General features: G+C 50.7%; 1 protein-coding gene across 1 annotated transcript; it reads right to left on the reverse strand.

Annotated features, from left to right (window-relative positions):
- Positions 1 to 4,578: 4,578 nt before the first annotated feature.
- asb4 (ankyrin repeat and SOCS box containing 4) lies at positions 4,579 to 9,420 on the reverse strand (the record flags this gene model as incomplete). Its single annotated transcript, XM_084455116.1, has 6 exons — positions 4,579 to 4,767; positions 5,195 to 5,308; positions 5,559 to 5,806; positions 5,934 to 6,176; positions 6,994 to 7,293; positions 9,243 to 9,420. The coding sequence occupies 6 exons, from the start codon at positions 9,418 to 9,420 to the stop codon at positions 4,579 to 4,581; spliced, it is 1,272 nt and encodes a 423-aa protein (XP_084311242.1).
- Positions 9,421 to 22,085: the final 12,665 nt, after the last annotated feature.

A 22,085-nucleotide genomic window follows, 5' to 3' on the forward strand; every position in this document is an offset into this window, starting at 1 on the left:
CCGTAAGAAGCCAGGGGTCTTTAGGTCAGGTTTGCCCAATGCTGCTCAGCTGTTTCACATATACTAAAGCACTCTTCACACAATCTCACTCACGTCCTCTCTAACTCGAACAGTGGCGAACTCTACAAGTATCCTCTTGACCTCCCAAGCCCAGTGACCAAGCCAGCTTCCCAAAGCCCACCTACTGCCATTCTACCCACCATGTACTGTATGTGTGTGTGTGCATCTCTACGTCGACCCCACCCACACAACCCGTTCTTTGTTTCATGAAGTCACAGGAAAGTTGCTCTGGGCAGATATGTCAGGTGTACAGGTTTGACTGAAGGCTGCGCGCGTATCTGTCCAGGGCTAGCTACGCTTTCCCTGTTATACTGCAAGAATGTCTCGCTTTCACCACCATGCAAGTGGGCTGCCTTTAAAACCTGCAATAAACATATAGAACTGTACTCTGTGTTCTCGTCTTTGACCATCTATAACCTAAAAACTACTTGTTTTAATGACTTCATTACAGTACAGCGTAATATGCACTAAAATGTACAGCAAAACTACCACAACTATATATATAGTTGAATTAAATACATTATATATATATATATAATGTATTTAATTGAACACAGCCCTGCTGTGTTTGTTATTGTTCTTCACTACATCCACACAGTCTATAAGTTGCACTGCAGTCTATATGAGAAGCAGCAGATGGCTGACTGCAGTATGAAGTTCTTGTATATTACTGTACAAAAAATGCTATTTTTCTACCGATATGGGTCTGCCACAGCACACTTCAAGACAGACACTTGTCTAGCCGCTGTGATGATGGTTGACGAAGCTGCTCCCAGAATGCATTATTAACTGGTGCTCCTCCAGACTAGAGCTACATCACCAGGTGGGCTTCTGGAGCGCTGCCAAATACTGAGAACACAGCCAACCGTCCAGCTTTTCTCCTGCCAAATACTGTGACCGCGCTGCACACATGAACCTTCCCCAGGACAACATGGCTCTATTTTGGGGGACCCTGGAGTGTGTGTGTGTGTAAGTGTGAGAGAGAGTGTGAAAGGATTGTGTGTGTGTGTGGGTGTGTGTGTGAGAGAGTGTGAAAGGAGAGAGTTGGTGTGTGTGTGTGTGTGTGTGTGTATGTGTGTGTGTGTGAGAGAGTGTGAAAGGAGAGAGTGTGCGTTGGTGTGTGTGTGTGTGTGTGTGTGTGTGTGTTAACCCCCCGTTAGCAGCCACAACAGGAGTGTGAAACTGTATCAGTGAGGATTGGGGTATTATTATTATTGGGGTATTATTATTATTATTCTGAGTACCCAGAAGCTCTCTCTATGGGGTCTTCTACAAACATCTAGGCTGTATTTAGCTGTCCTCTGAATGTGTATCTTATTAATCTGTTCAACAGTGTGAATGGTATTCTAGAACCTACTGAATTTCATCTCCCTTTTAAACAGGACTTTTATACTTGTCATCTACACACAAATGCTGGCAATAGTCGTTTTGTTAAGTATGGATTTTCTTATTCAATTGGAATTGAATAACAAATGTGGAATACTGTGGAATACTATCCAGCATGTGGTTGGGGGGCGCAAACGCACACGCGTGCAGTGTGTGTCTGCGTGTGTCTGTGTGTCTGTGTGTGTGTGTGTTCAACGAACGCGATGTGTATTTGCGTGTGTGCAGAGAAATCTTCCTCTAATTTAAACGTCATGCCAGGCAGCTGTTTAACATTCCAGCCTATAGCAAACACGCTCACAGAATCGGTGTGACCTCAACACTTGGACTACTGGCTCACTCACACACACACACACACACACACACACTATGACAAGAGGAATCTACTATTACACCGTGAGGTTATTTAAATGAGGTGGAGAGTTTGATTTGAACCCCAGAGCATCCCAGACGGAGGGGTGGAGCCAGGTGAGGCGCGTTGGCTGGGCCAGACGTCTCACCGCGTGTTCACCACCTCTGAAAGCTGTCATTGGTCAGAACGACCTTGACAGTTAATTGTCATCCACTTCTATTTTGGACCGTCTCTCTGGAACACAATGGACCGGCCAGTCGCTGGGATATATTTAGCCAAAGGAGAGGACCCCGAAAGAGACACACACACACACACACACACACGTACACACACACACATCTCTGTCTCATCCACACATCCACACAGCCAGTTATTACTTTCTTGACTTTGAAAACCACTCCTCCATACCTCTCTATCAACCCCTAATATCCCCTCCAAACCCCACACCCGCCCTCCGATCAACAGAACAGGAAGAAGAATGACAGCCAACTTCATTCCCATTGTATCCACCGCCCATTATGTGAAGTAAAGCACCCTGAACATTTATTTAACGAACAAGAAGTTCGTTCGCTCTCTCTCTCTCTCTCTCTCTCTCCCCCTCTCTCTCTCTCCCCCTCTCCCTCTCTCCCTCCCTCCCTCTCTCTCTCTCTCTCTCTCTCTCTCCCTCTCTCTCTCCCTCCCTCCCTCCCTCCCTCCCTCCCTCCCTCTCTCTCCCTCCCTCCGTCAGAGAAGCTTTTCACCGGCTTCTTGAACAAAGCCTCCGACATCCATTCACCTCCGTTCTCAGAAGTGCCCCCTTCCCAGTCCTGTAGCTCTGAGGAATTATCCAGCCAGATCACATTAGACTTAATACCCGGGCTGCACAAGACTCGCATCGACTCGCCGTCATTGAGACACAATGCAGTGTGATTATTCCATCCTGTGGGTCACATTCGCAGCTTTCAATGTGACGCATTGACACTTAATGCAGTGAAATTGCAGGAGAAGGTTCACTTTCTTTTAAGTGCTGAAAAAAAAAAAAAGCTTGAACAGGAAGGTTGAGAGCGTTTCAAAAAGTTTCGATGTAAGGAAAGGAAGGAAGGTTGAATACGCACTTACTGTGTGTGTATTTTATAGGACTTCAATGAATACATTTAAATTTTTATTATTAAGTATGTATATAAAGAGATTACTGCTGTATACTCCCTGTATGCATCTGTAGTTGAACTCAGTAGTTGCTTGACGTTTTGATCCTTTCTTAAAGTCGCACTGAAACGGACGTTTAAGATCATCTAACTTCCGTAGTTTGACGTATTTCCGACGCAAACAAGCTATGAGGGCGGGACATATGTTTAGAGGAATTTGATTGGAACATTGACAAGTGGACGGGTTTTAAGAACTTTAGACAGATTCGATAGAAGGATAGCGTTGATTGACGGGTGGATGTCGTGAGATTATTGGCCTAAAATCTAAGGTACTTGTTGTCGTCATTGCACGTGACCTACCGTTTTCCAGGAAGTAAGAAATTATATACTTTGATATAAGATTACAACAAAAGTAGAATTTTGTAATTTGTTTGGCATACATCGTTGAATAGGTGAACACTATGACCAATTATGTGAACCAAATGGGACAGAATGCTTTTTTCATTTCAGTGCGACTTTAACACAAGAAAAGTTGCTGCATTTCAACTACACACTCCTCTGAGACCCGGCTCATAAGTGCCTTCACTGTCCAGATGAATTGAGTCTGAACCAGAAACCCTGGTGGTGGAGTTGCTGTCGAGTGTTTGCTCCTCACACAGGGGGGGCTCGGGACGGGAGCGTTGCTGGGGGGACTTTGCTCCTTCCAGGTAATGGAGAGGACGATGGCAGGGATGAGTCCTGGCTCCACGCACACCGCTGAGAGAGAGGGGGAGAGAAGGATCGCAGGGATGAGTCCTGGCTCCACGCACACCGCTGAGAGAGAGGGCGATGGCAGGGATGAGTCCTGGCTCCACGCACACCGCTGAGAGAGAGTGCGATGGCAGGGATGAGTCCTGGCTCCACGCACACCGCTGAGAGAGAGGGGGAGAGAGAAGGGGAGAGAAAGAGAAAGGCCTATTTTCCCAACGAGAAGAGAGGGTGACGGAGGGGGAGAGAGAGGGTGAAAGAGAGAGCGCAAGCGAAAAGAGAGACGGCGAGAGAAGGAAGGCGAGACGACGACTGAGATGACGAGAGTGGGCAGATGGGGAGAGACTAGTCACGACTCGTCCCAAAGGTCTCGTCACCCACGGTCACCTTTCATTCCCGGACTATTTGTGATGCGCAGACATGACGCTGGGAAACGGTCTCTGTCAGGACAGGTTTATCAACATCGTCCATCTTTATTGGCAGGTCAACCCACTCAGTGGAAATGTCCCAGTCCTGTTCATGTCCATCAAAGAAATCCTCTGTAGCCAACGGTCCTATAAACGCAGTCCAGTACTGAGGCCAGAACAGTGCGTGGCTCTCGTGTGTTAGTGGTGGTGTTGACGGTGGTTACCACGGTACCCTGTGGTGCATACAGGTTCAAAAGCAGGAGTAGTCTGTGGTGACCACGGACCTTTGAAAATGTTTTATCTTTCAAGAAGTCATTCAGTCACTCAAAGACATTCTGGATGTAGCGGTCAGTGGTGGGACTCAAACCGCTGACCTCCCGTGTGGAAACGTAAACTTCTATCGTTAGGAAGAACCCCCCCACCCCAAAAAAAAACACAGGCTCTGAAGACGATATTTGGGCTCCGTAGGCGGGTCCACTCTTCACATCGCACTCCGTTAGCCCGGTCAGTACAACACCCCCTCGGGCTCCAGCAGCAGGTACCTCTGGATGGCGCTGGGTAAGGGGAGCTCTGTGGCGCCCCGGTGGCAGCGTGGACCCAGGCTGGCGCGCACGGCACACCTGGCCAGGTGGAGCAGGGTGCGAGGCGTGTTGGAGCACACGGCGAACAGCGAGTCGTAGAACCCTTCGTGGAGCTGCGGGGGAAACGCACGCGCGTTAACGACCGGCGCTTTTCACATCCCGTTAAATGGTAAATGGACTGCACTTATATAGCGCTTTTCCACCTTAGCGGCACTCAAAGCGCTTTACAATGGCCTCTCATTCACCCATTCACACACACATTCACACACCAATGGCGGTAGCTGCCATGCAAGGTGCTAACCTGCTCATTGGGAGCAATTTGGGGTTAGGCGTCTTGCTCAAGGACACTTCGACATGTGGACAGTCGGAGCTGGGATTCGAACCACTGACCCTTCGATCACTGAACGACCCGCTCTACCAACTGAGCTACAGCCGCCCCTACCCCGTTAGGCTCAGGGTAACGATCCACACGTGCTGGGGAACAACTTGGACCCGTGTCACCGTAGCGCAGATAGACGTCCACCATGCATGCGGGGTTACCTGGTAGGAGGACTCAGAGATGGCCGCTCGCCACTTCTTGGTGGGCCGGAGGTGTGTGTAGGAGTTCACCATGACCTCCACAGCTCTGGGACACTCATGGCAACGCTGCAGCACCTACAGTACACAACAACACAACAACACAACAACACAGCACAAGGTGAGAGAGCGACGGGATGGGCTTATCCCAGGGGGTTCCCATGTGGTACAGAACTCCTCTCTCTCTCCCTCCCTCCCTCTCTCTCTCCCTCCCTCTCTCCCTCTCTCTCTCCCTCCACCCTCCCTCCCTCCCTCTCTCTCTCCCTCTCTCTCTCCCTCCCTCGCTCCCTCCCTACCTCCCTCCCTCCCTCCCTCCCTCCCTCCCTACCTTGTGGAACTGGGGGGGGTAGACTCTGGAGGCCCCGAAGTTGAGCAGCAGCTGGTAGCAGATTTCGGGCCGAGCCGCGGGCCTCACGTCGGTCACCTTGAGGACGTACTGGATGGCGGCGCAGCCGTTGATGTCCATGACGCGGGGGTTGGCGCCCGCCTCCAGCAGCATCTGCATCAGGACGTGGTCGCAGTTCCACGAGGCCTTGTGAAGCGCCGTCTTGTTGTCCTCCTCTTGGAGGTCGGGGTCTGCGGGGGGAAGAGGCGGTCAACGTTGACGGACGCCGGGCCGAGAGACACCCCTGGCGACCCGACTTCAAAAAACACCCACGCACCCCCACACACAGCACCCCCCCCCACTCCGCACCCCCCCCACCTGCGTGGTGGTCCAGCAGGATGCGGCAGACCAGGTGGTGGTCTTCGCTGTAGGTCTGCTCCCGGGTTTCCAGGGCCCAGAAGGCCGCGGTGATCAGCGGCGTCTCCAGGCGAGAGTTGGCGGCGTTGACGTGCGCCCCGTGGGACAGGTACAACGCCACCAGCTCGGGCACCCCGAAGCGAGCCGCCGTGTTCAGGGGCGTGTCCTCGTCGATGTTCTGACTGGGCATGTTCACTTTCCCTCCTGTGCGTGTGTGTGTGTGTGTGTGGTGGGGGGATAATATCAGTTTATTATCATGCAACTGATTAGTTGTGGTACGAAAGTACTTTCTGAATAGGAAAACTGAATAAGTTCTGAATCCATTCATCCAATGTTCATCTCTGCACTTTATTTGTATTTGTCTTTTGTATCAGGTTTCTCTCACTCCCACAAATATATCACATGTATCCGTCCATCCACCCCTCAATCCATCCATCCATCCATCCATCCATCCATCCATCCATCCATCCACCCCTCCATCCCTCCATCCCTCCCTCCCTCCCTCCCTCCCTCCTTCCATCCATCCATCCACCCATCCCTCCATCCCTCCACCCCTCCATCCCTCCATCCCTCCACCCCTCCATCCCTCCATCCACCCACCCACCCATCCATCCATCCACCCACCCACCCACCCACCCACCCATCCATCCATCCATCCATCCATCCATACATCCATCCATACATCCATCCATCCATACATACATCCATCCATCCATCCATCCATCCACCCCTCCATCCCTCCATCCACCCCTCCATCCATCCATCCTTCCATCCATCCATCCATCCCTCCCTCCCTCCCTCCATCCACCCCTCCATCCATCCATCCCTCCCTCCCTCCCTCCCTCCCTCCCTCCCTCCATCCACCCCTCCATCCATCCCTCCACCCACCCATCCATCCATCCATCCATCCATCCATCCATCCATCCATCCATCCATCCATCCATCCATCCATCCATCCATCCATCCATCCATCCACCCCTCCACCCACCCCTCGACTCCAGCGCCCACTAACCCCTCTGACCTTTCAGGATGACGTGCTTGGCGCACTCCAGCGACGCCTTGGTGATGCAGTAGTGCAGGGCGGTGTGTCCGCTCAGCGAGACGCTGTTGACCCTGGCCTTGTGGGCCAGTAGCAGCGCCACGCAGTCGCTGTGCGACGCCTCGCACGCCACATGCAGCGGCGTCTTCCCGTTGGGCGTCCTGTTGACCGCCGCCCCCGCCTGGAGGAGCACCAGCGCCGTCTCCAGGCAGTTGTACATCATACACACGTGGAGGCCCATCGCCCACGACGACTCCAGCTTGTAGCCCGGCAACCAGTATCCTGTAGTCGGAAGAGACATGGTTGATTTTATGACATTGTGACAGGCGTGTTTACCTGTTAGAGACCTTTGAGTTGAGTTAATGTTCTAGATTCAATAAGACCAGTTGGTAGTGCAGCTGGAAGAATGAATTGCCAAGAATGGCGACAGATATTCTCGTGGAAGTCTAGTGCCACTTAGTGGCAGAAATTCTACAGTATCTCACTTCCTACAGTACGCTGTCTGTAAGCACTACAGCACACTTTCCCCCATCTTGATAACACTTTGGAATAACGAACCCTTATAAATAGTTAATATTTCATTCATAAACGTTTAGTTAATGAGTTATTAATGTGTTATGCATGAATGCATAATGCATTATCATCCATGATTGATGGCTCATTGATGTCCATATCAACTCCCACATTGGTTTTGGAATGATCCTATGTCTTGGCTTTCTTAGATAAGGCCTACTGAACACTCACACTCCTGATCAGGCCTACTGAACACACACCCCTGATTAGGCCTACTGAACACACACACCCGACCAGGCCTACTGAACACACACACACCTGATAAGGCCTACTGAACACACACCCCTGATCAGGCCTACTGAACACACACCCCTGACCAGGCCTACTGAACACACCCCTGATCAGGCCTACTGAACACACCCCTGACCAGGCCTACTGAACACACACCCCTGATCAGGCCTACTGAACACACACCCCTGATCAGGCCTACTGAACACACACCCCTGACCAGGCCTACTGAACACACCCCTGATCAGGCCTACTGAACACACCCCTGACCAGGCCTACTGAACACACACCCCTGATCAGGTCTACTGAACACACACCCCTGATCAGGCCTACTGAACACACACCACTCTGATTAGGTCTACTGAACACACACACCCCTGATCAGGCCTACTGAACACTCACACCCGATCAGGCCTACTGAACACTCACACCCCTGACCAGGCCTACTGAACACTCACACCCCTGACCAGGCCTACTGAACACTCACACCCCTGACCAGGCCTACTGAACACTCACACCCCTGATCAGGCCTACTGAACACTCACACCCCTGATTAGGCCTACTGAACACACACACCCCTGATCAGGCCTACTGAACACACACACCTGACCAGGCCTACTGAACACACACACCCCTGATCAGGCCTACTGAACACTCACACCTCTGATCAGGCCTACTGAACACACACACCCCTGATCAGGCCTACTGAACACACACCTGATCAGGCCTACTGAACACTCACACCTGATCAGGCCTACTGAACACACACACCTGATCAGGCATACTGAACACTCACACCCCTGATCAGGCCTACTGAACACACACACCTCTGATCAGGCCTACTGAACACACACACCTCTGATCAGGCCTACTGAACACTCACACCTGATCAGGCCTACTGAACACACACACCTGATCAGGCCTACTGAACACACCCCTGATCAGGCCTACTGAACACACACACCCCTGATCAGGCCTACTGAACACACACCCCTGATCAGGCCTACTGAACACTCACACCCCTGATTAGACCTACTGAACACACCCCTGATCAGGCCTACCGAACACACACACCTGATCAGGCCTACTGAACACACACCCCTGATCAGGCCTACTGAACACTCACCCCTGATAAGGCCTACTGAACACACACCCCTGTTTAGGCCTACTGAACACACACCCCTGATCAGGCCTACTGAACACACACCCCTGATCAGGCCTACTGAACACTCTCACACCTGACCAGGCCTACTGAACACACACACCTCTGATCAGGCCTACTGAACACTCTCACACCTGACCAGGCCTACTGAACACACACTCCTGATTAGGCCTACTGAACACACCCCTGATTAGGCCTACTGAACACTCACACCCCTGATATAGCCCAAGCCCCCTCTGCAGGCTGAGTGTAGCGGTGCTGCTCCTACCTTGCTTGTAAGAGGCCAGGATCATGCTGCGATCCTCCACCTCGAACACCGTGTCCATGTCTATGCTGGTGCTGCGCAGCATCTTCAGGATCTCCGGGGCGTCGTTGGCCACCAGGGCCTGGAGGAAGCGCGCCTTCAGCCCCCCGGCGGACTCCTGTCGGGGGGAGGGCTCTTCCATCCGCCCCCCCGGTCCTGGAAGCGCTAGCGGAGCCGCTAGTGCCACCAACAGTCTTGGCAAGGCCACCAACGCTGTCGCCACGGCATGGAAAAGTTGAGTGAGCAGCTTCTGGAGGGTCAGGAGAGGGGTCACGAACATACCCTAACCCTGGTCAGGGGTTTCCTAACCTAACCCTAACCCTGGTCAGGGGTTTCCCCGCGGCATCTTCTGACATGACCGAGGCCGGCGGCCGAGCTCTCAGACGGAGGGAAGGGAAGAGAGGGAGGAGCAGTGGAGAGGAGGGAGGGGAGGCGTGTAATTCAAGCCGTGGGGTATATATAGATCGTGGGGTATATATATATAGAAAGGAGGTCAGGGGTGGACTTGGGGAGGGGGGGGGGGGGCTGGGGGGGCACGTGGGGGGGATTAAGGTTCGGCAGTTATGAGCCAGCCAGCGTTTATCTTCCCCACGGTGACTGAAGGGCATTATTGAAGATATGCCAATAGTCACATGGTCTGGTGATGAATCATGATGATAATAAAGTCCTCCACATGGACACACCAGAGGGGCTAGTTGGTCCACTATCACTGGACAAATGGCTTGTATTGACTAAAGTCTATCAATAGACTATTCAATAGTGTAAGGCTGTAGACTGCAGTGAAAATCAATTTGTTCTTTTTTCTCAATTGTAAACCCCCCCCCCCCACCGACCCGGTTGTGTTCAGTTCATCCAACCCCACCCGCTAAAAAAGAAATGAGTTGAACTTTCTTCTTCAACTGCACTTACTCAGCACAACAGAAAAGTGAGCATTGTTTTCAGAAGCACAACAAAATCATGTCAAACTGTTAAAAATGCAATGAAGAGAAACAAAAGCACGACTGTGTCTCTGTTACATTTAATTCAGTAAGACAGATAGCTGCCCTTCCAACGGCTCCACAACGCTAACTAGGAGGCAGGAAATGAGCAGGAAGCAGGGAGAGGAAGCACAGCTGTCTTTAGTGAGCCCGGTCTGAGCGGCCGGCGTGATTATCTATCGCTCTCGGACATTCACGTGGACACACTTAACCCCCCGACCCCACCGGCCCTCAGACGACCCGGACGCAGCACACAGACACCATAGAAAACAAGGCTTCTTCAGGATTAATACAGCATATTTCTTTTTAGCTTTTTACTGTACAAAAGTCCTAGAGAGTTGAGATGAGGTGAGGGGGTAGCATCTGGGGGTGGTTCACAGAGGGGGTTGAGTGTTACAAAAGGATCATGGGAGTCCAGAGGTTACGCTGCTGGGATCGTTTGAGAGATGCTGTGAGGACAATCACAACGGATAGAAGACGTTATGGATGGGGTTAATCCCCCCCATAGATTAATACAATTCAAAAATGGGTTAACATACAAACTTTCATTATTGGTACTCCATGATCATTGATTTCTCGATTACTCGATGATCATCGATCAATTATTTGATGATCATTGTTTTCATTTGAAACCACTAAAACATTTTTTTCCAACATCTTTTTTTTTGGCAAGATAGGTAGTCATACAATTCTGGATAAATTATAATAATGTGTTAATACTCTTCACGTTGCATAAGTTATGTTAAACAATAGTCAATATGCTTCTTTTTAACATAAAGACATAATATTACCGTAAAAGTATGAACCAATACCGTTACTTGTGGCATTGCATGGAGGTATAACTCTAGAGTTCACATTGTAACGGCACACCTCTAGTTCCTAACCTGTCATCAGTACATATACAGTACTGTAGGTGTAGGTATTTATCTAGCACCTTTACGACCTTTAACGTACTGTACACCTTGAAGGCGTACTACATGTATCTGCCTCATATCTGTCATGTTCATGTTGGACACTGTTGAGATGACGCTGCTCTTCTATCCATGTAAACATGACAGAAACGTTGACGAGTGAGAGACTGGGATTCCTATCCTCCCTCATGTGAGATTCAGAACAAGTATTGCATAAACCCACCTCGGCTACGCCCAAGTAGTTTCAAAAATGAGACAAAACCTAGAGAGAGAACTATATAGATACAATTGGAAACTTAAAACAATTAGGACTGTGTTGTATGTAACTAGTGCAACCTTCATCATCCCCATCATGTGTAATGTTTTAAATAGCAGTGGTTAAACGTGGGAGAAAACCCTTCAGCTCGGCCTCACACACGATGCTTTTTAGAATATCCTCTCATTTCTTCTAAATAGCGCATCCAACACTGTGCTGCTTTCAATACAAGAGACTCAAATTCAAACAGAATCGCCTGGAAACATCACACCAATGCGGGCTGTGTGCAAATGACCAGAGAATGGTGGCGTTGTCAGTTTGCCTGCGTCTGGACAAGACACACACACAACTGGGTGACAGAGTGATCAGTCCTTGCAATCCAACACTCAATGGTGATTAAGTGTATAGAGTTGAGAACATCTACTCTAGGGTACGCTAGGGTTCTCTAAAGGGTTCTCTAGGGTTCTCTAAAAGGTTCTCTAGGGTTCTCTAAGGTTATCTAAAGGGTACTCTAGGGTTAGGGTGCTCTAGGGTTCTCTAAAGGGTACTCTGGTTCTCTAAATGGTACTCTAGGGTTCTCTAAAGGGTACTCTAGGGTTCTCTAAAGGGTTCTCTAAAGGGTACTCTAGGGTTCTCTAGGGTTCTCTAAAGGGTACTCTAGGGTTCTCTAAAGGCAGCAGCTGTGTTTTGTTATTTTGGAGAATATAAAAAGAGGTTGAAAGCACGCTACAGGTGGAATCGAAGCAAAGTTATTATGCATATAAGCAGGAAGTTGAGTTCATCTTGTCGACCTGGTTTTCTGGAGCACTGTAAGTTACAAAGGTTTTCACATGGTGACCACATCTCTCAGAGCCGTCAGTCCACCGAGCTTGTCCTAGGTCTTCATATTTGGGGACGTGCTTGGGTATGGTACACAGGTATGGTGGACGAGCAGTTGAACAAACTAGTGGCGTCGCTGAATATCCAGTGTTGGGACCTCCAGTGTTGGGACCTCCAGTGTTGGGACCTCCAGTGTTGGGACCTCCAGTGTTGGGACCTCCAGTGTTGGGACCTCCAGTGTTGGACCTCCAGTGTTGGGACCTCCAGTGTTGGGACCTCCAATGTTGGGACCTCCAGTGTTGGGACCTCCAGTGTTGGGACCTCCAGTGTTTGGACCTCCAGTGTTGGGACCTCCAGTGTTGGGACCTCCAATGTTTGGACCTCCAGTGTTGGGACCTCCAGTGTTGGGACCTGCAGTGTTGGGACCTCCAGTGTTGGGACCTGCAGTGTTGGGACCTCCAGTGTTGGGACCTCCAGTGTTGGGACCTCCAGTGTTGGGACCTCCAGTGTTGGGACCTCCAGTGTTGGGACCTCCAGTGTTGGACCTCCAGTGTTGGGACCTCCAGTGTTGGGACCTCCAATGTTGGGACCTCCAGTGTTGGGACCTCCAGTGTTGGGACCTCCAGTGTTTGGACCTCCAGTGTTGGGACCTCCAGTGTTGGGACCTCCAATGTTTGGACCTCCAGTGTTGGGACCTCCAGTGTTGGGACCTGCAGTGTTGGGACCTCCAGTGTTGGGACCTGCAGTGTTGGGACCTCCAGTGTTGGGACCTCCAGTGTTGGGACCTCCAGTGTTGGGACCTCCAGTGTTGGGACCTGCAGTGTTGGGACCTCCAGTGTTGGGACCTCCAGTGTTGGGACCTCCAGTGCTCTTGCCAGTACGGAGAGAACCTCTCCTCTCCACACACGTGGTTTTCATTCCTACTTAGGCCTGGTTTCCTTGTGAATAGTCCAATAGTTCCACTGTTGTTGCCATTCATCTGCAGCACTGTGAGAAAGCAGCAGTAGTGCGCCCTTTAGTGGTGAGGTCTGGGTACTGCACCATATTTCCGCCATTCCTTTAAGAGTACAGTATGTGCTTCATCAAAGCTATGATCATATTCCATAGATCTATCTGCACAGGATGTACAATTTACTTCTATCAAAAATGGCACATTAGACATATGTATAACTATATATATTATCATATATGTACACTGTCATCATGTCTAAAGGTGCTGGATACACATATAGAAAGAGGAACACGAATGTCTCTGAAGCTGATATGTTTGGGATGGTGAATGGTGACGAGTTCAATTAGAAAATTCCTACTCTGTTTATTTAATAAATAAACCTGAATTACAGCAAAAATCAAACAGTGAAATAAATATGACAAATCGAGCAGGTTTCCCCCGACACTAACGGGGACAACGACCACAGGAAGGGACGTGGAATGTGGCGAGGGGGTTAAGCAGCATCCTAAAATCCAACTCATTTTGGTTTGGTTTGCTTGGTGGTACGGTCACTAACGGACTCCAGCAGCCTCTTGGGAACTGTAGTCCACTTGGGGATCCCTGGGCAGACCTCCTGCATAGTTCAGTGCTCCTCTGACCTGTGAGATGCTACTAGGTGGGTGTGGTGGTAGTGTGGGCGGGTGAGGGGAGGAGGCGGGGCTAAACCCTCGGGTCACTCGCCCTCGGCCGTCTCGGAGGACTTGCTGGATTTGCGAGCCTGTTTCTGGAGATGTTCCGTCTCTTTCTTGCGGAGTCTCTCCAGTTTCTCCTGGTTCCTCCGCGCCTTCTCCATCAGAACCTTCAGGTCTTTGATCTTCTTCTTGATCAGGGCGCGATCCTGGGAAGACGACACGCCCAGGGCCTGCAACACACACACACACAAGCACACACACACACACACACACACAAGCACACACACACACAAATGCATGAACACACACATTCAGTTGGTGCATGAAAAAACACGCACTCACTCACGCACGCACACACGAACGCACGCACGCACGCACGCACGCACACGCACACACACACAAATGAATGAACACACACATTCAGTTGGTGCAAGAAAAAAACACGCACTCACGCACGCACGCACGCACGCACGCACGCACGCACGCACGCACGCACGCACACACACACACACACACACACACACACACACACACACACACACACACACACAAATGAATGAACACACACATTCAGTTGGTGCATGAAAAAAAAACACTCACTCACACACACACACACACAGTCACCTTGAGCTCTGTGCTGTCTAGTTGCAGGAGCTGTTCCCCATCCACATTTTTGGCTGTGAATTCTGGGATATGGTGTTCCAGGTTGAGGCCCATAAGCCAGTGGGACACCTGCTGGGAGCTCCACTCTGTCACACTGCAGTTCTGCCACTGGTGCTGCTTAGGACCCTGGCCCTCGTCCAGAATCTACACACACAAGACCCCAAATCAGCCTCAAAACCATGGAACACCGTCGAGGACGTAAACACCAACAGTATTTCATAGTATTAAATATTTCTCCGCAAGGATACACAGGCCTACTGTACAGTGAAATGTGTCACGTGTGACGCAGTGAAATGAAGAACACAGCACTACCACTAAAACAGGTGGACTGCGATTGTGTTGTAGTTGTAGAATGTTACAACTCTAGACACGCACTACCATTAACACAAGCTACACAAGCTGTGTTCGGAATCGCTCCCTCGTTCCCTCACTCCCTATTCCCTATCTAGGGTTCACCATGTAGTGAACTACCTAGGGAACGGTGAAAATGTAGGGTACATGCACTGTTCCCTGCAAATCAAGGTGAATTGTGGGTAATAAATAGTGGACTATATAGGGAACGAAAATTCTGTGGAGAATTCGGACACTACAAACAAAATGGCTGACGGTGCACTATATAGTGAATAGGGAGCGATTCCGAACACAGCTTATGACACAAACTATGAGGAACATGTACAACATATGAAACCTCTCCCTCCAGCAGACTCAGCGCCCCCTAGAGGCCAGGTTCTCACCTCGTCATCTACCATATCCAGACTCTGAGCACCCCGCCAGCAGAGAAGACAACAGGAGAGGACCAGTTTGTTAGCACGGACACACAGGTTTGGGGGCGCAGAAAAGGCACAAAATGGCTTCCTCTACAAGCCTACGGGGCAAACAGTACATACCAGAGCCAAAATGGCAGATAGGTCCACATAAAGTTGTTCATTGACAATGTACAATGTCAACGAACACCACTTTATCACCAATACCGAGTTCCGTACAGTTTGAACACCTTCCTGCCCTTAACTGAAGTCTCTTAAAAGTAGCTTTATGCTTTTAATGTCCCCATTCCTCTTCCAAGACAGTCCCAGAGAGAGAGCCAGGTTGTTGCATCTTTCTTTCATCTTTCTTTCCTATGCCACAATAATATTACTTTAATATTGTAGGCCTACTGGAATTAATATCTGTAATAGTGGATGGACTGTTTAAGCCTACTATAGCGATAAAAACTGAAAAATACTGTTATCTGGGTCAAAGTATCCAGTGTAAAAAACGGAGGTGTGTGAGCGTCCGGATTTCTAGGCTTCTGTCAGCTGACCACTCACCTCCACTGAGCTGGTGCTGCTGGCACTAAGGTCATCGTTGGCTGTAGGACCCTGTGGAAAACACAGAACAACTCAACTGATCATAGCTCTTATAGGCTACTATACTGTACCCGTCGGTAATATTGTTAGTACAATTAATTTACAATTTGTCTGTATTCCCCCGGAACTGAAAGCGATTTATTTGTGTATGATGTTTTTAATTGAAAACTACATTGGCTGTGGACTTTTGCAGGGGGACAATTATTCAATCGAGGATTGGAAATTTTAAGGACCCAGACACCCAAATTATCATACTTAAATTTTGTCTGTGTGTGTGTGTGTGTGTATGTGTGTGTTTGTGTGTGTGTGTGTTTATATATGCATGCATTTGTACTCTCATATAGTATGTGTGTTCCAGTAACAGGTGGAGCATCAGTAATTCCCCCCCATCTGCTGGCACAGTTATAGTGTACTCTGCAGACTTGAGGCAGTAGCTTAGCTGGCAGACAGACTGGCCCATGTAAACAAGCCTAGGGGCTCCTCCAGAACATGGCGTCAGCTAGCTGCTATGCTAGGCTAGACACTCAGCCACGCTAGGCCCTCAACTAGGCTCGCCCCTCAGCTACACTAACCTCTCAACTAGGCTAGCCTCTCAGTTATGCTGGGCCCTCAACTACACTAGCCCTCAACTAGGCTAGCCTCTCAGCTATGCTGGGCCCTCAACTACACTAGCCCTCAACTAGGCTAGCCCCTCAGCTATGATGGGCCCTCAGCTAAGCTAGCCCCTCAGCTACGCTAGCCCCTCAGCTAAGCTATCCCCTCAGCTAAGCTATCCCCTCAGCTAAGCTATCCCCTCAGCTAAGCTAGCCCCTCAGCTAAGCTATCCCCTCAGCTAAGCTAGCCCCTCAGCTAAGCTAGCCCCTCAGCTAAGCTAGCCCCTCAGCTAAGCTAGCCCCTCAGCTATGCTAGCCCCTCAACTACACTAGCCCTCAACTAGGCTAGCCTTTCAGCTATGCTGGGCCCTCAGCTTAGCGTCAGCACCAACAATAGACGGTCTTCCATGTGAGCTAGGCGGCTAGGCTATCCCCTCAGCTTAGTGTGACCACAGCATTAGACTCAGCTAGCCCCCCAGCTTAGCGTCAGCACCAACATTAGACAGCCTTCCATGGGAGGATTTCCCACTTGAAGCTGCCTGAGATCTTGCCTTTCACTAGAGCTGCCCACCTGTTGCTTAGGCTACTGAGTCACATAATCCCTAAAGTCTTTCATGAATGGGTGTTGAGCTTTTAAGGATGAATCCTACAGCCTGAGTAGTCGTCATGATGATGTATTTAAATTATATCCAATGGATGTGTCGATAAAACCCCCAAATAACCTTTCAAATGATAAGGTTTGATGATTCCCACCCTACTGCATATGAACTGAATCTATTTCCATTTTATATGATTCACTTACAATTGATGTGCCACCCAAATAATGAATCAAACAGAGTAGTATTAAGCAATTAGTTCCTGAAATCCCAACACCGTATTCATTAGCATTTGTTGAAGATGCAGATTGCGAGATCCGAGCAAACACAAAGCCATATACAGTACCAAGTAATAGGAATAGGAGAAGAAGTGTGGCCACGTGAGAGATTTCTGTTAAACAGAAATCCGCCGGGTTAGAACTACTGATCGCCTTTTAACAAACACCAAGAGACATTCTGCTGCCACTGGATCCAGCAGCACATCAGCCACATAAGACCAGCTAGAGGCTATGGGGGCTTCCAGACAGCGATCCGATCAGGGCCATATACACGCCAGATCTGGCTCTTGTGGCTTAGTTCTGGCCCATATATGGCCCAGATCCGTTTGCTATCTGGGTTTTGCTTAATGAAATGGGACAAGGGTTCGCTAGCTCTGACGCAGCCTGCCGCAGCTCTCCACTGCCCTGTTGTATCAGATCTACTGACTGGTAGCTTTGTGCCGTAGGCTCCTGTAGAGGGCGCCACGTAGGCTCGCCACGGTGCGAGTGGGTACGCTGACCCATTGACCTCCCTTACGTACCTTGGTCTTGAGTTTCTCTGGACTGTCTTCTACTGAGGGCTCTGTGGAGCTGGAGAGAGGGAGGGAGGGAGAGAGGGAGGGAGAGAGGGAGAGAGGGAGGGAGGGAGAGAGGGAGAGAGGGAGAGAGGGAGGGAGGGAGAGAGGGAGAGAGGGAGGGAGAGAGAGAGAGAGAGAGGGGAGGTAGAGAAAGACATGGTTGCTGGGTTAAACCCGGATATTATATTTGTAATTCATTTTCATGGCGCGTTGATGCACAAGCAGAAATGTCTTGGTCTCTGAAACAGTGATGTGTGTGTGAGTGTGTCTGGGACTGTGGCGACTGAAACACACACACACACACACACACACACACACACACACACACACACACACACCACACACACACCTCTCCAGCTCCAGTCTCACCTAGACTCTGCCCCCCCCCCCCAGGGGTCTTACCCAGGCTCTGGGCCTCTCCCCCCCCCCCAGGGGTCTTACCCAGACTCTGGGCCTCTCCCCCCCCCCAGGGGTCTTACCCAGACTCTGGGCCTCTCCCCCCCCCCAGGGGTCTTACCCAGACTCTGGGCCTCTCCCCCCCCCCCAGGGGTCTTACCCAGACTCTGGGCCTCTCCCCCCCCCCAGGGGTCTTACCAAGACTCTCCCCCCCCCCAGGGGTCTTACCCAGGCTCTGGGCCTCTCCCCCCCCTCCCAGGGGTCTTACCCAGACTCTGCCCCCCCCAGGGGTCTTACCCAGACTCTGCCCCCCCCAGGGGTCTTACCCAGACTCTCCCCCCCCCCCCAGGGGTCTTACCCAGGCTCTGGGCCTCCCCCCCCCCCCCAGGGGTCTCACCCAGGCTCTGGGCCTCCCCCCCCCCCCCAGGGGTCTTACCCAGACTCTGGGCCTCTCCCCCCCCCCCCAGGGGTCTTACCCAGGCTCTGGGCCTCTCCCCCCCCCCAGGGGTCTTACCCAGGGCCTCTCCGGCAGGTGTTGTCTTCCAGGCTGAGGGACGGACTGGACACCGCTGGGGACCGGGAGCCCACTGAGGATGAGGAGGACACAGAGAACACTGAGGATGAGGATGACACAGAGAGAACACTGAGGATGAGGATGACACACAGAGAGAACACTGAGGATGAGGATGACACAGAGAGAACACTGAGGATGAGGATGACACACAGAGAGAACACTGAGGATGAGGATGACACAGAGAACACTGAGGATGAGGATGACACACACACAGAGAACACTGAGGATGAGGATGACACAGAGAGAGAGAACACTGAGGATGAGGATGACACAGAGAACACTGAGGATGAGGATGACACAGAGAGAACACTGAGGATGAGGATGACACAGAGAACACTGAGGATGAGGATGACACACTTAGAACACTGAGGATGAGGATGACACAGAGAACACTGAGGATGAGGATGACACAGAGAACACTGAGGATGAGGATGACACACACACACAGAGAACACTGAATCATTGAAATGATTCAGAATCGATTCATGAATCCTAAAATCGATCTTTTATTTAATGAATGAATGAATAGTTCATTCATTCATTCAATGATTCATTCATTCATTCATTTTTGGTAATCAGTATCGATACCCAGCCCTAGTATTGATGTGTTGCATAACTTGGCAGTCATGTTATTAAGGTTACAAACAAAAAAAAAACAGGTTTTAGTAACACTAACCGAATTGATATTGTATTGAATCGAATCTAATTGAATCGTGATAATCGATTCTGAACCTTGTGAATCGGAATCGAATCGATTCTTGAAATTCGAATCGATACAGTAGATGCATACATGTGTGCAGATAAAGGGGAGGGTCCCACAGGTGGGGGCAGATAAAGGGGAGGGTACCACAGGTGGGGGCAGATAAAGGGGAGGGTCCCCCAGGTGGGGGCAGATAAAGGGGAGGGTACCACAGGTGGGGGCAGATAAAGGGGAGGGTACCACAGGTGGGGGCAGATAAAGGGGAGGGTCCCACAGGTGGGGGCAGATAAAGGGGAGGGTCCCACAGGTGGGGGCAGATAAAGGGGAGGGTCCCCCAGGTGGGGGCAGATAAAGGGGAGGGTCCCCCAGGTGGGGGCAGATAAAGGGGAGGGTACCACAGGTGGGGGCAGATAAAGGGGAGGGTCCCACAGGTGGGGGCAGATAAAGGGGAGGGTCCCACAGGTGGGGGCAGATAAAGGGGAGGGTCCCCCAGGTGGGGGCAGATAAAGGGGAGGGTACCACAGGTGGGGGCAGATAAAGGGGAGGGTCCCCCAGGTGGGGGCAGATAAAGGGGAGGGTCCCACAGGTGGGTGACAGATAAAGGGGAGGGTCCCACAGGTGGGGGCAGATAAAGGGGAGGGTCCCACAGGTGGGGGCAGATAAAGGGGAGGGTGTGATTAAACCGACCGTCGTCACGCTGTAGTTGGGCGTGTCTGGGGGAGCCCTCCTGCACGCCGCCCGAGGGTCTGGCCCCGCCCCCCTCACCGCACGCCACTCGCAGACCGCTGTGGCCTTCTGATACCTGGGAGGGGGTAGAGGAGGGATGAGACAGAAGGATGAGGACTGATGATTCGACTCGTTGACTTTCAGGGGGAAGGACACAAGCAATTGTAATTTTATTTTAGCAGATGACTGTTGGAACCATGGCGGTGTGTGTGTGTGTGTGTGTGTGTGTGTGTGTGTGTGTGTGTCCATACTAACCTCTGTCTCACTGGAGCCGAGGTGGTCTCTGGGTGGTCCTCTGGAGAGTCTGCTGTGACGGTCTGGACTGTCTCTGTGAGCAGCTGTCTCTTTCACACCTGACAAAACACACACACGTGCGCACAACCACGCACACACACACACAGAATATTGGTTTTCACGATCTCTCCATCTCTCTCTCCACCCCCCCCACCCCCCCAAACACACCCCCCCATCACTCTCTCTCCACCCCCCCCCCCCATCACTCTCTCTCCACCCCACCCCCCCCATCGCTATCTCCATCCCTCTGACCTGGGTCTGCCATGACCTGACAGGCCACCCCATTCAGTCAGCTTCCATCCCGATCAGGGCCGGGAGACGGTCCTACCGAGACCTATTCTGACCCTCATGCATGCATTCATGGCCACTGTGTCCATTCAGACAGACTGGGACCGTGCCTGAGATGAGAAGCTCTAATCACACCAGGTTTGTCTGAGTCTGGCGTGGGATAATACTTGTGTACTGATGTGGAATATGACATCAGAGGCTGCAAGAGCGGACCAGGAGGGAGAAACAACAATGACAACAACAACAATGACAACAACAACAACAATGACAACAACAACAACAATGACAACAACAACAATGATCTGGGTCTTAATCTGTCTCTGTGTGTGTGTGTGTGTGTGTGTGTGTGTGTGTGTGTGTTTGTGTGTGTGTGTGTGTGTGTGTGCATGTGTTTCAGCATTGCCGCCTCCCTATAACGTGCGTGTGCGAGTGTCCGTTACCCAAAATAACCCTAAAAAGCTCGACGCACACACTGGTGCAGAGTAGGACGCATAGACATGCTGGCGGGGTGACATTATTTCAAGTCATAAATTATCAACTAAACACTTAGCTAGATTAGCTACCTCACCCAAGGAAAACAGGATGACTCACTACTAGACAATGACATTCCAACACCGTGGGTTGTCATTGGACGGCCTTGCTGTCACTCACCTGGGGCCGGCCCCGCCCTCCCAGGGCTCTGCTGGGCACCGAGCCTCTCTGCGCTGTTGTTATTGTTGTTGACCTGGAGGCCATTTTGTTTCATCAGCTGCATCAGCTCCGACTCCAGGGCTGCGACCTGCGGGAGAGACCGCTGCGGGTTGAGGGTTCGAGACCCCAGTGAGACCCTCAGAGCCGTCCAGCCCCCGGACGTCCTCTAAATGTTCCTCCCTACACACTCTGACCCCCCCCTCCGCCCTGTACCCAGAGCACGCCCCAAAGGAGTGTGAATGAATTTAATTGACTTGTCAAATTACATAAAGGATCAATAAATATATAAATAAAAAAAAATAAAAAAACATGAAAAAAATAATAATAATAATAATAATAATAAAAAAAATAATAATAATAATTCTGACCTCTGCAATTCATCTGCAAGTTTTATCATGTTAATATTGTTCCTTGCTGCTCATGAGTTCTCCTTTCGAAAGCTGACTTTAATACTGCAAGAAGCTCAATCAACATGGCCGGCCTCGCTGCTCTGGACACACAGTGGAGCTGCTGTCTGAAC

This window comes from Borostomias antarcticus (genome assembly GCF_949987555.1).
Source record: "Borostomias antarcticus genome assembly, chromosome: 21".
Lineage (NCBI taxonomy): Eukaryota > Metazoa > Chordata > Actinopteri > Stomiiformes > Stomiidae > Borostomias > Borostomias antarcticus.